The sequence below is a fragment of the Polyodon spathula genome, chromosome 23, assembly GCF_017654505.1.
Source record: "Polyodon spathula isolate WHYD16114869_AA chromosome 23, ASM1765450v1, whole genome shotgun sequence".
NCBI lineage: Eukaryota > Metazoa > Chordata > Actinopteri > Acipenseriformes > Polyodontidae > Polyodon > Polyodon spathula.
In genome coordinates, this window is record NC_054556.1 from 2,154,316 (window position 1) to 2,168,374 (window position 14,059).

Below are 14,059 nucleotides of genomic sequence, written 5' to 3' on the forward strand. Positions count from 1 at the left end.
ACTCCTATTACATTATCTGTGGCAAACATCTCTTGCGCAGTGAAAAGGGCCTTTAAGCTGATCAGAGACAGAACAGCCAGCTACAATAACAGGTCTGTCTTTCCTCTCACTCCAGGACTCACGGGGTTAAGCTCCCAGCTGCAGCGAGAGCAGGCACCCGGATACAAACAAAAGCCAGCACCGAGGAGCATCTACTGCTGTAACCATTAAACTCTTCATCCCGGGAGAGACTGACTGGCAGCCACCGGGGCCAATAGGCCATTGGATCAGCCTGCTGGCGTCCAATGGCAGCGCGAGGGGTAGGAGCTTGTCTGCACCAGCAGCTCAGAGCTCCGGTTGCAGCATCCTCAGATCCTGCTGCCACTGCTGCTGCTCTTCGGCCTCCTGTTTTTAAGAAGGGGAATGAGAAGGAAGGGCCTCTCTGCTGGAGTAGAACAAGAGGCTTTTTCTGGCTGGGATGGCCTAAACTCCCTGGCTCTTTGCCTTGCTGTTCCTCTGTTTGGAGCACCGAGGGGTGAGGAAGCAGGCAGAGGAGGGGAGGGGGGATTGAGAGGAGTCAGCCATCTCTCCATCTCAGGATCCAGACTCAGACACCCCCGGGACTCCAGGTGGGTTTTCTTGTTTAATAACTTTGATGGCTACATCTTGTTTGCACTGGAAAAAATGCAAGAAATGGCCTTGACTTGGTGTTTGCGCAATACAAAGCTTTGATTGGCTGTGTCTGTCTATGCAGCTTTCTGATTGGGTCGCATACAGTAGGCTTTGTCCTGATTGGTGGAAACAGCGTGCAGCTTTCTAACTAGGCATGAACACCCTGTTGGTTTTGTATTGAGTCCGGTATCTGGGGTAAATCCATGAGTGCCTTGTTGTGTTTTTCTCTGTTTGTGTTCTGAATCCAGACACGTCTGGTTGGTTGGGAGATATCTGCATCCCTACCATTGGCTGGTAACACGCAGGTCTTTGGCTGGTGGTGGCTCTCGGTCTGATTTCAAAGGGATAAGTGACAATTCCCTGATGAGTATCACATCTAATACCTTCAAGGAAGTTTGGGCTGGAACTGGCAGCAACCTATAGACATCTTTGTAAACCTATAGTAGCAAATATTTTTATTTTTTTATTATACAACTACATTAAAAAAAAAAAATGAACAAGGCTGAAATACTCTGGGGCAACACTGTACAATATGCATTCAAATAAATAAATAGTGCTTCAATCTCTTCTTCAAGGGAGTCCTGACCTACTGGCTGCCTTGCAGTACCATCGCCCAACCCAATAGCACCACCATTCATGTGCATTGCTGCGCCATGTCCCTGTGCAGGGATGGCGTGCCGAACGACACCACAGAGCTCGCACATTTCTTAGTACTGCCACCCTTAGTGTGTATTCACGTGATGCGGCTGTGTTCTGTCTGACGCATTTCACCCACATCCTGTCTGTCTCTGACAGAGGTGATTGTACTGTAAACAGTGCGCATCACTAGGCAACAGTATATATGAGCTATCTATAGAAAACTGTAGAGATACACGATTGCTTAAAGAAATATACATCATTTCCAATATATAATTGCAATAATACCTGTACACGGCTGGAAATAAGACTCCTATTGCATAGCAGTTTGATCCATTCCTGGTTTTCATAAGACACACCTGAGCTTGTTACTGATACACACTGTGGCAAATCAAACTTGGAATGCGTGAAACTGCTATGCAGTCGGAGTCTTATTTCCATCCTTGCATTACATTGGCAATTACGGACTGGATCTTCAACAGAACTAAAGAAATAATACAGTTAGTGCTAAGAGGTAAGACAGTGGATTTGAAAACCTTGGTTAGAACTCCATTAAAGCAGGCGTGACCAAAATATCTCTGTTCCCACAGACTCCCTGTATATCTTACTGGACCTCACCTTTGCTGTTGACAGGGTACATATTGTGACATCATATTGTGATGTCATGTAGAATGTAACCTGTCAACTGATACTTCTGTTGACACAGCTCTCCTTGGCCCAATGCACATAAAAACATTTTAGAACGAGAGGGTGCCTTTTGGCCAGTTCCTAGTAGCTGGTTGATCTTACAAGTTAATTTTAAACAACATGGTTAGGTAACCCATGTCCTCTCCACTCAATGTAAAGAAGTGCCTTCCACCCTCTGTACAAAGTCTTGACTGTGTACTATTACAATACAACTGGGCTGGTCTGTATAGAAAATCAACACAAACGACCAGAAAAGTAGCGTTTCATCCCTAAATGTCCCCAGGTCTCCTGCATCACTCCTGCAGTTCAGCTCCCTGGGAAACTCAACACACCCCAGTGGTTAGTGGTTAGTGGCTTCTCTTAAATAAACGGAGAGCCCAGCGATCCAGCTGTGTGAGTGTGTGTGTGTGTGTGTGTGTGTGTGTGTGTGTGTGTCTGTGCGTGTGTGTGTGTGTGCGTGCGTGCGTGTGTGTGTGTGTGTGTGTGTGTGTGTGCAGGGAACAGGCTGAGCAGCAGTTTGCCCAACGTGAGCCGTTAGGGGCTCCTGAGAAGAGCAGGGCCTGTTGGGAAGGAAGCTAGCGGTTTCCTCCTAACAATTTTACAGTTATCCTTCCCTCAACTGCAGGCAACCCCCCATCCCACCACCCCCAAACACACACACATACACACGTTAGCAAGTAGAGGCAATTCGAACGGCTCTGTAGCCACAGCCCAAGGGACGCAGGTGTTCTGTGTGTGTCTCTTCTTAAAACCATTGTTTCCCTCAGTGTTCTTTTCTTTTTTCATTTGCTGTGTTTTTCACAATTTCTGTTAAACAGGGATGGAAATAAGGCTCCTATTGCATAGCATTTCGAGCCATTCCAGATTTTACTGTGAGTGTAATTCAACGTGCTTGACATATGATTTATTATTATACTTGTGTCTGATTCATCACTTCTTATTTTTCGCATCTGCCTCATTGTGTGTACAGGCAGACACTCAATCACTCAGGCAAATGCTTTCTCTTAATCAGTTGTCGATTACAGAAGAAACAAAGCACAGCGGTGGAACTGGCAGGGAGCTCACTTTAACCTTAGATCAAATCACGTGAACATCAAACATATTTTAGGCACTTCCAATACCAGATCAAATCATCAGCTGAATAGCTAGTATCTTATTTGTCCTTCGATAAACAGTCCAATGATCGGCAAGGAAAGGATTTATATCTTACCTCAATATATTACGTCCCCCGCTGTCCGCCAGAAGAGTCGCCTCCTGCTCACGAGCCTCCACCTGCTTTTTGACTTCGTCTAAAGGGGAGGGCAGCTACCCTGCCCCCTGCCCATGGCTTCCCTACAGTCAGCCTCTCCACTTATCTGCAAGTTCATTTATGAGCAGGGGTACCTTGAAAGGCGAGGCCGAAGGCCAGAGAATAGCAGTGTTGACTCGTCTCAGCTTTAATAATAATCTAAGGCACGAGTTTCCTGACTGAACCTCACTTTCATTAACACCTCTTTTCTCTCTCTTATTCTTTCAGATCAGATCGATTTCCTGGTGGACTTTGGGTGCCTGGTAACATAACAATGCCTCAAGCTATCTGCAGAAGTCATTTTACCAAAAGGGGCTAAAACAGTTTCCTATGAAAATACGTGGCATGTATGTTTATGTATTTAAATCCAAAGCCAAATAAAGGGAATCACCCGAGAAAGACATGTCTTTGAAAACTGGAGAAGCCAACTTCTCGAACCCCATCACAGCCGTTTATTTCCTCAGCTCCACGGTGGCGGGAGAGGGGAGGGACAACAGCAGCACAAGGACCGCCCCTGTTACCCTGGCAACCAATGAGACCAGTTTTAATTCCACCAAGTTGCCAGAGGTGGCTGACAGCTCCTCTGGAATGGGCATGGTGCTTCTTCCCTTTGGCATCATAACCGTCATTGGTTTGGCAGTGGCAATGGTGAGCCATCATTCTGTACCCATCTATACCTCAATGTGACAGAACCCTCTAACTCTCCCTCAATCTGTAGCCCTCTATACTGTAACAGAGCCCCCAACTCTCCCTCAATCTGTACCCCTCTATACTGTAACAGAGCTCCCAACTCTCCCTCAATCTGTACCCCTCTATACTGTAACAGAGCCCCCAACTCTCCCTCAATCTGTACCCCTCTATACTGTAACAGAGCCCCCAACTCTCCCTCAATCTGTACCCCTCTATACTGTAACAGAGCCCCCAACTCTCCCTCAATCTGTACCCCTCTATACTGTAACAGAGCTCCCAACTCTCCCTCAATCTGTACCCCTCTATACTGTAACAAAGCCCCCAACTCTCCCTCAATCTGTACTCCTCTGTACTGTAACAGAGCCCCACAACTCTCCCTCAATCTGTACTCCTCTGTACTGTAAAAGAGCTCCCAACTCTCCCTCAATCTGTACCTCTCTATACTGTAAGAGAGCCCCCAACTCTCCCTCAGTCTGTACTGTAACAGAGCCCCCAACTCACCCTCAACCTGTACTGCTCTGTACTGTAACAAAGCATCCAACTCTCCCTCAATCTGTACCCCTCTATACTGTAACAGAGCCCCCAACTCTCCCTCAATCTGTACCCCTCCATAATGTAACAGAACCCCCAACTCTCTTTTAATCTGTACCCCTCTGTGCTGTAACGGAGCCCCCAACTCTCCCTCAATCTGTACCCCTCTATACTGTAACAGAGCCCCCAACTCTCCCTCAATCTGTACCCCTCTATACTGTAACAGAGCCCCCAACTCTCCCTCAATCTGTACCCCTCTATACTGTAACAGAGCCCCCAACTCTCCCTCAATCTGTACCCCTCTATACTGTAACAGAGCCCCCAACTCTCCCTCAATCTGTACCCCTCTATACTGTAACAGAGCCCCCAACTCTCCCTCAATCTGTACCCCTCTATACTGTAACAGAGCCCCCAACTCTCCCTCAATCTGTACCCCTCTATACTGTAACAGAGCCCCCAACTCTCCCTCAATCTGTACCCCTCTATACTGTAACAGAGCCCCCAACTCTCCCTCAGTCTGTACCCCTCTATACTGTAACAGAGCCCCCAACTCTCCCTCAATCTGTACCCCTCTATACTGTAACAGAGCCCCCAACTCTCCCTCAATCTGTACCCCTCTATACTGTAACAGAGCCCCCAACTCTCCCTCAATCTGTACCCCTCTATACTGTAACAGAGCCCCCAACTCTCCCTCAATCTGTACCCCTCTATACTGTAACAGAGCCCCCAACTCTCCCTCAATCTGTACCCCTCTATACTGTAACACAGCCCCCAACTCTCCCTCAATCTGTACCCCTCTGTACTGTAACACAGCCCCCAACTCTCCCTCAATCTGTACCCCTCTATACTGTAACAGAGCCCCCAACTCTCCCTCAATCTGTACCCCTCTATACTGTAACAGAGCCCCCAACTCTCCTTCAATCTGTACTCCTCTGTACTGTAACACAGCCCCCAACTCTCTCTCAATCTGTTCCTCACTACACCTAACCCTTTAAGAATATACACATTATTTTTGTATCCACTTGTGGGAATTTTGATTCATCAATAATCCAAATTAGCTGTTTAATGTTTTAAATACTATGACGCTGATGGTGTTTCTTCTTAATACTTAGGTTTTATACATCAGGAGGCGAAATAGGTGAGCCAGCCCTTTAAAATGTATACAGGCAGATTAAAAGATGTATTTCCAGAATATTATTAGAAACATTTAGTCAAAACAAGTTACCAAGTTGTGAAACTCCTGCCCATGATGCAGGCTGGAGAAGCTGCGTCACCAGCTGATGCCCATGTACAACTTCGACCCGGCAGAGGAGCAGAACGAGCTGGAGCAGGAGCTGCTGGAGCACGGGAGAGAGGGAGCCGTGCCAGCCCCACACAGCAAGGTACAGCAGGGGACAGGGAGGGACACACACACAGCACAGTGCAGGGGAGAGAGGGAGCCGTGCCAGCCCCGCACAGCAAGGTACAGCAGGGGACAGGGAGGGACACACACACAGCACAGTGCAGGGGAGAGAGGGAGCCGTGCCAGCCCCGCACAGCAAGGTACAGCAGGGGACAGGGAGGGACACACACACAGCACAGTGCAGGGGAGAGAGGGAGCCGTGCCAGCCCCGCACAGCAAGGTACAGCAGGGGACAGGGAGGGACACACACACAGCACAGTGCAGGGGAGAGAGGGAGCCGTGCCAGCCCCGCACAGCAAGGTACGCCAGGGGAGAGGGAGGGGGACACACACAGCACAGTGCAGGGGAGAGAGGGAGCCGTGCCAGCCCCGCACAGCAAGGTACAGCAGGGGACAGGGAGGGACACACACACAGCACAGTGCAGGGGAGAGAGGGAGCCGTGCCAGCCCCGCACAGCAAGGTACAGCAGGGGACAGGGAGGGACACACAGCACAGTGCAGGGGAGAGAGGGAGCCGTGCCAGCCCCGCACAGCAAGGTACAGCAGGGGACAGGGAGGGACACACACACAGCACAGTGCAGGGGAGAGAGGGAGCCGTGCCAGCCCCGCACAGCAAGGTACAGCAGGGGACAGGGAGGGACACACACACAGCACAGTGCAGGGGAGAGAGGGAGCCGTGCCAGCCCCGCACAGCAAGGTACAGCAGGGGACAGGGAGGGACACACACACAGCACAGTGCAGGGGAGAGAGGGAGCCGTGCCAGCCCCGCACAGCAAGGTACAGCAGGGGACAGGGAGGGACACACACACAGCACAGTGCAGGGGAGAGAGGGAGCCGTGCCAGCCCCGCACAGCAAGGTACAGCAGGGGACAGGGAGGGACACACACACAGCACAGTGCAGGGGAGAGAGGGAGCCGTGCCAGCCCCGCACAGCAAGGTACAGCAGGGGACAGGGAGGGGGACACACACACAGCACAGTGCAGGGGAGAGAGGGAGCCGTGCCAGCCCCGCACAGCAAGGTACAGCAGGGGACAGGGAGGGACACACACACAGCACAGTGCAGGGGAGAGAGGGAGCCGTGCCAGCCCCGCACAGCAAGGTACAGCAGGGGACAGGGAGGGACACACACACAGCACAGTGCAGGGGAGAGAGGGAGCCGTGCCAGCCCCGCACAGCAAGGTACAGCAGGGGACAGGGAGGGACACACACACAGCACAGTGCAGGGGAGAGAGGGAGCCGTGCCAGCCCCGCACAGCAAGGTACAGCAGGGGACAGGGAGGGACACACACACAGCACAGTGCAGGGGAGAGAGGGAGCCGTGCCAGCCCCGCACAGCAAGGTACAGCAGGGGACAGGGAGGGACACACACACAGCACAGTGCAGGGGAGAGAGGGAGCCGTGCCAGCCCCGCACAGCAAGGTACAGCAGGGGACAGGGAGGGACACACACACAGCACAGTGCAGGGGAGAGAGGGAGCCGTGCCAGCCCCGCACAGCAAGGTACAGCAGGGGACAGGGAGGGACACACACACAGCACAGTGCAGGGGAGAGAGGGAGCCGTGCCAGCCCCGCACAGCAAGGTACAGCAGGGGACAGGGAGGGACACACACACAGCACAGTGCAGGGGAGAGAGGGAGCCGTGCCAGCCCCGCACAGCAAGGTACAGCAGGGGACAGGGAGGGACACACACACAGCACAGTGCAGGGGAGAGAGGGAGCCGTGCCAGCCCCGCACAGCAAGGTACAGCAGGGGACAGGGAGGGACACACACACAGCACAGTGCAGGGGAGAGAGGGAGCCGTGCCAGCTCCGCACAGCAAGGTACAGCAGGGGACAGGGAGGGACACACACACAGCACAGTGCAGGGGAGAGAGGGAGCCGTGCCAGCCCCGCACAGCAAGGTACAGCAGGGGAGAGCCTAATCTATTATAAAGCAATGCTTCTAAACTGGTACTTTATTAGAGTCAGTTCAGGGCTTTGGTATAACGTGAATGTCCTTTGTTTCAGTAAAGTTCTATATTATAATGTGCAATGAACACACTAATATGCAGCAATCAATGTACAATAGTTTCTTAACGTAACCCTATCTGAATAAGGGTACCATACACACCCTGCAAGATACAGATGCTTCACTTAATAAGAAATTTAAACACAGTGCAGTGATTTGTCACTCATTTGTTAATCTGATGGATTCAATATGGTTTGGGGTGGAATTAGTTCAAGCATAAGTGTTTCATGAATATCAGTGAATTAGAACAAAGAAAAGCGCACAAATAAACCATGTGAAAGCTTTGTGAGCAGGGACACTGCATGCACGTAAACAGACCTGTTCATTTAAAGCACCAACACTTTCTTTATTGTTAACTTTTTTTTTTTTTATGGAAAGCATTTCATTTGAGACAAAAATCCTATGATTTGAGAAGACGTGGCACCCACAGAAGGTATGACACATAACGGGTCACCCCCTCCTTCCAAGCCCAGTGACTTCAATTAGGAACAGACCTCTGCCCCCCCCTTCTAACCAAAATCTAAGCCTGTAGGCACCCAACGATCACAAACCATTCTGGCAAGTGTTATTATTGTTATTATTATTAGTAGTAGTAACCTGTACACATTGACTCTAGTGTGATATAGTGGGATACAAGCTTGTATCAGAGACAGTGTTGGAGCAGAAATGTGCTGAATGTGAATGGAGTGTACAGCAGCAGCAGTTCATACTGGAGACATGTTGAAGACTCTGGACTGGACTGGCCAGAGAGCTTCAGAGTCAAGTGTGGAGCATATGGTGCAGCAGCCTTACATACAGTACACTGCACACAGTTTTAAAGCAGAGCATGAAAGATGTACTGTATCGCAGCCTAATATTAGACACAATAGAGCTGAGATAGAGCAGAAAGAGGGTAGACTATCGGAGAAGCTGCAGGAACAGGAATCTTGAGCATGGGTGTGGAAGACCCTTGCCCCAGTCTTACCCCTCTCTGTCCCTTTCCAGATCCTGATGCCCAGCCAGGCGACCCTACAAAGACCCAGCCGACTCTTTTTCACCGATGTCGCCAACGCCATCAACGCATGACTCAGAGACCTGACTGCTAGGGGGCAGCGCCCGTTGGCCGGCAGGGCTGAGAGATCCTGGCCTGAGCAGGGTCTGGCACACGGAACTCTTTGAGAGGTTCTGACCTGGTGGAAGGAATTGTTTATAATGTAGCCGGGGGGGGGGGGGGGGGGCTGTTCCAATTCCAGTTCATTTTCTCTCTCTTTGTCAGCTTGCTTTAATTGACTCCTTGGGAATATATAGCTTGTCCTGTTTATAGTGTCTGTCTGCTTCTCTCAGTTTAAACTCTAGCTGCAGCCCCGTTTAAAACAGCTTGGATCTCTCAGCCCCCCTCATGGAAGTTTCCCATAGTAAAAGCACAGCAAAGTGTAATAAAGCACAGTGAAAGCATGATGAAGCAATGAAGCATAGGTAAGCACTGTGAAGCACAGAGAGGTCTGGTAAAACGTATTAAAAAACCTTGGTTGACCATGTAAACTACAGTAAATGCATAGCAAAAGCAAAACTGCAAATTTACTGTGGTAAACTTTTGTAAGGGCCACGATAACACTAAAGCATCCTTCTGCACCTCACAGTCAGAGCTTGCCCTTACCTTGTATTGTAAAGTCAGAGGGGTTGAAGTTGTGGCTTTCTTCTGCCATTCTTGTGAGACTAGATCTTTCCTGTACAACACCTGGGCCCCTAAAACCCATTAAGATTGTGTGTTATATGTCTATTAGCTAGAGTGAGGAGTGAATAAAATAATTTTAAACATTAAACATGTTAAACAGCTAACCGGGCTGCAAGCTGGCATTTCAGCTCAGCTAGTTCTGGACCTGATCCTCTGTGACTGCTCCTGCCATCCCAGAACCATTCGCTCTGTCACTGCTCCTGCCATCCCAGAACCATTCGCTCTGTCACTGCTCCTGCCATCCCAGAACCATTCGCTCTGTCACTGCTCCTGCCATCCCAGAACCATTCGCTCTGTCACTGCTCCTGCCATCCCAGAACCATTCGCTCTGTCACTGCTCCTGCCATCCCAGAACCATTCGCTCTGTCACTGCTCCTGCCGATCCCAGCAGAACCATTCCTGTGACTGCTCCTGCCATCCCAGCAGAACCCAGAGCGCTACCTGAACTGCAGTGAATTTGGAAGAGGCATGGCTGTTTATTATGCAGTTATTGTGGTATATACACTAGCTTACTGGCACACAGGGAGGTTTTAAACCATTAGGGCTTCTAAGGGCTAAAACCACTTTAACGAACTAGCTAAAAAGACAAAGCATGTCTAAGCAATGTTCAGGAGGAGACAGGATAGAGATTATTTATACAAGCCAGTAAACAGCTAAGTAAGACATTAGACCATTTTTTATATGGATGTAATTCTTGTCTTTTAAGTTTTGAGATTCATTGTAAGTGGCATTAATGGTTTTGGTCATTTCCTTTATAAAGAATAAATAAAAGCCAACTTCCAAAAGGTGACTCGGCTATCCTGTGATTCTCCTGGGTTTGAAAATCGGGTCCAAAAAGAAGACAGGAATGTAAACTTTCTGAAACGCTATAAACTTTACAGATATCGCAAAGGGCATCTGATTAAAGCAACATGACTGTATCTGTGTATGTGTGTGTGTGTGTGTGTGTGTGTGTGTGTGTGTACATTTATAAAGAAAATAAAGGCATCCACAACCATGACATGCAACTGGGACCCCAGAACAGACATCACAATAAAAACCAGCAAGTGACTGATGCATAACTTACAGCTTTATTGAAAAAAAATAAAAATAATACTAATCACTACCATTTCCATAGATAAGAGGTACAAATGACCGACAATTTAACAGGTCATAAATCCCCCAAAAACATACTCTACCATAAAAAGAAATATAAATGATTTATCAGAAACCTTAAAGGCTGAAATTAGAAATAATAATAATAATAATAATAATAATAATAATAATAATAATAATAATAATAATAATTAAAAAAAACACATGTATTTTAAAATGAACCCGCTGCTAGCGAGGAACAGGCACACAAAATTATCTCCAAAATATATATCTCAATTCTCATGCTGTTCTCGCCGGCCCACGGGCCTTCCATCCTGCAAGTTCAATACAGCTGAGTGTCCTGTGATTGCTGAGGTATTGGAGAACCCTTCTGCGATGGTGACTTAAAGAGGTAGTCCACAGGATCTACAAGAGTCATAGGCGTGGCCGTCTGAGGGACGTGGAGGCTGAGACACAACTGAGACTGGGGGTCTGGAATCACTGACACGCTGCCCTCAGCGTTGGTTCTAATAGGACAATGCTGACCCGGCTAGTGGAAATGCTAGCAAAGTCCTGATCTGCTAGCGATCGCCAACTAAAGCTTTTAGTTCCAGTTTTACTGATATACTGGAAATATCTCTTCATTTGAAAAACAAACAATTTATATAAATCTTTTTTTCTCTCCTCCCACTAAGAATACAGAGTGGTGTTACAAGGGAGCTTGCAATGGGCATGAGTTATCCTAACTAGTGCTTTCTTGCTGATGTTTCCATTTACTTTTCTATCATTTCCCGTTTTGGTCGTCACAAAATGTAAAAATTTAAAGACTCCCTGTGACCCCCCCCCCCTGCCCAACAGAGCTCCCAGAAACATGTCTAAATGGTGCGGCCATCCCCTTGGAACACTGCTTCGAGTCGAAATCACAAATACTACATTTGCACCAAGAGTCTGGTAATACAACCGTCAGAAATGTTGGACTTTGGATTTCGTTTTTATGCTGAGAGCTCAGTTAAGAGTGCAGGGATAATCTAAACATCTGCGTTTTAATAAGTCACCAGGACGTGATGAGCGAAACGGAAAATGACACAAGAAGAACTGAAGATTTCTCTGATATTTCACCCCCATACCAAGCTGGTCTTCAAATGTTCTTTTAACTGGCCCCCTTTACTGGTTTCATGCTGATTACCTAACTGTAGCAAACAGCACAACAACCTCACTGTGCTCCAAAGCGAGAGGACTAGGCTTCGGATCCTCCCCTGTGTCCCAAACAAATCGTTTCCATTCCTGATCCCGGGGAGGAATAAAAAAACAAAAAAAAACAGTTTAGTCTGTCTGGCTGTACTGATGTCCTCAGTAACGGCTTAGCTGAGATCTGACAGCTGCAACTCAGCAGACAAGTCTGAAACTGGAGTTCTAAGACTTCAGAACCAGAACTATTGACACAAGATCAAAGCCGGTCTGTTGTAGCTGCCTTGCATACAAGACCGTTACAGTCAGTACAGCTGATTGCGTGGCTTGTGAACATGTCACGTGTACATTTGTTAATAACACAGCGACAACTGGGTGGGGGAGCTGACACTACACCCAGGTACTAACCTGACTGGCCAGGATAAGGGGACCACCTTCCACACCTATCCAATCCAATCCACCAGCCCTACACTGAAACACAAACCAACCACAAAGACCAGTGCCTAGTGGGGGTGTTCAGACATACTGCCCTGTACGTTAACCCATAGACCGATCTCCTTATTCCACATTCTAGACAATACAAAGCTGGAATCCTCTCCAACCAAATCAAACCTAGACACCTCCGTCTCACTTCAGCTTAAGGATCCCCTTATAAACAATCTTTAAATGCTGTTACTTTGAAGGTATTTACAGAGGAATAGCAGTTATTGGGTTTTGAAAATAAAAAGAAATGATAAGGTCGCCTGCATGTTCTTATTACACTGCATTGCTCTAACCTGCCTTTAATAACTCTCTGCTATTGTTTCTATATAAAGAAATGTATGGACGCATTATTGATTGTTAGTAACAGTCTTTAAATCTCTTGCTCTCTATCCACGCCAGGAGAGGAGCTGGCAACGTCTGATTTATTGCTATAATGTGCCAGTGGTTAACTGCTAAACAGCTAAAGCCGTGGCCATGGCTCGGATCCATGTTACAAAATGATTTTGTTTTACAGAAAAGAATCACTTTTTGTGCTTTTATAGAAATGTGAGAACAGCACCATCCGTATCTTTTCACCAACCTGCTATTTATATTTTAAAAAAACATCTCCATATCAACTTACATGCAACTCTATCTGCACAAAAAGACACTTTGCCACCCCAGGCCTACGTTACACATGTCTACAGCAGGCGACTAATACAGAAGAGCAGCTCCTGAATTCAACTAAACAGAGACTTACTTAAAGCAATCCTTGTGAGTTTCTTAAAACTTACCCACCCCGCCCAGACATCACCACAGCCAGCCAGACATCCGTGTACACACTTGAGAGACCCCATCCCTCAGCGCCACGCTTGTTTGAATGCCACAAACAGTATCTAGGTATACCTGAAGAAGTAACAAATTAAAATGAAATAAGGTCCTCCCTGAACCGGACAAAACTCGGTGCACGTGGAACAGTAGTACAGACTCGGTTTCCAGTAAGTAGCTGAGTCCACTGGGTTAAAAATGCCACATAATGAAACACAAAAAAATAACACCTGTAAAGGCTGATGAAGATCAGTACTTTTCAAGCTTTGGCGAAGGAATCAAGTTTCTGGTTTTGTTTGTTTTCTGTTTTGTTTTCAGTCGTTACAATTTACATAGCACCAGGCAAACAAAGATAAAAAGAGTCACAAGCTGTGCGGTTCTGAGGAGCCTGCTGGGATTGAGCTGGAGCTGCACATGAACACTCCTGCATAGTACCACTGGGGGCATGCGTTTGCACTGCAGCAAGATCACTGTGAAACCTAGAAAACCCATGCAATTACACCTGTCTGGCCACCCAGCGTCACTGCTGTGCCATGCATGCATAAAGTCTCAATAAATTCAGCCTCAGCCCTAAACCTATGCTGTCCCTATTGCTGCAGTGTGAATGGCTCTAGTCCCCTCAGCGTTGGAACTCTAACCCATTTGAAAAGCAATGGTCCTGCACTAACAATCTCCACTCCACTAAGTTCAAACTCTATCAGCTATACCCTACACTTTCAGATTAGCCTCTTACAGTACATACTCATCCCAAACCTTCACTACTGCCACTGAAGGCCAGAGAAGAGCATCTCTTCATTGGGGTACCTTACCCCTCCTCACCACCCAGATCCTGGCAGTCCCAGAAGGCTCCATCAGTTCAGCACAGATTCACAGAAAAAGGAAGAGGTGCAGACAGGCTTCGGG

General features: G+C 47.9%; 1 protein-coding gene across 3 annotated transcripts; it reads left to right on the plus strand.

The window, feature by feature from the left end:
* The first annotated feature begins 270 nt into the window (after nt 1–270).
* Nucleotides 271–9,866, plus strand: LOC121298461 (uncharacterized protein C3orf18 homolog). 3 transcript variants are annotated; one of them, XM_041225584.1, is made up of 6 exons: nt 271–608; nt 3,491–3,910; nt 5,596–5,621; nt 5,739–5,865; nt 8,269–8,323; nt 8,875–8,927. In XM_041225584.1, the coding sequence occupies exons 2-5, from the start codon at nt 3,665–3,667 to the stop codon at nt 8,278–8,280; spliced, it is 411 nt and encodes a 136-aa protein (XP_041081518.1). In that variant the 5' UTR covers nt 271–608; nt 3,491–3,664; the 3' UTR covers nt 8,281–8,323; nt 8,875–8,927. The 3 variants fall into 3 exon arrangements, with proteins under 3 accessions (XP_041081518.1, XP_041081517.1, XP_041081516.1); XM_041225583.1 differs by lacking the exon at nt 8,875–8,927 and having other exon boundaries at nt 8,269–8,442; XM_041225582.1 differs by lacking the exon at nt 8,269–8,323 and having other exon boundaries at nt 273–608; nt 8,875–9,866.
* Nucleotides 9,867–14,059: the final 4,193 nt, after the last annotated feature.

Bases quoted from the DNA above. Each gene is read 5' to 3' on its own strand.
- LOC121298461 (XM_041225582.1), top strand. From the start codon at position 3,665: ATGTCTTTGAAAACTGGAGAAGCCAACTTCTCGAACCCCATCACAGCC. The intron at 5,622-5,738 runs GTGAGCCAGCCC...CCCATGATGCAG, and splicing joins TACATCAGGAGGCGAAATAG to GCTGGAGAAGCTGCGTCACC. The intron at 5,866-8,874 runs GTACAGCAGGGG...GTCCCTTTCCAG, and splicing joins TGCCAGCCCCACACAGCAAG to ATCCTGATGCCCAGCCAGGC.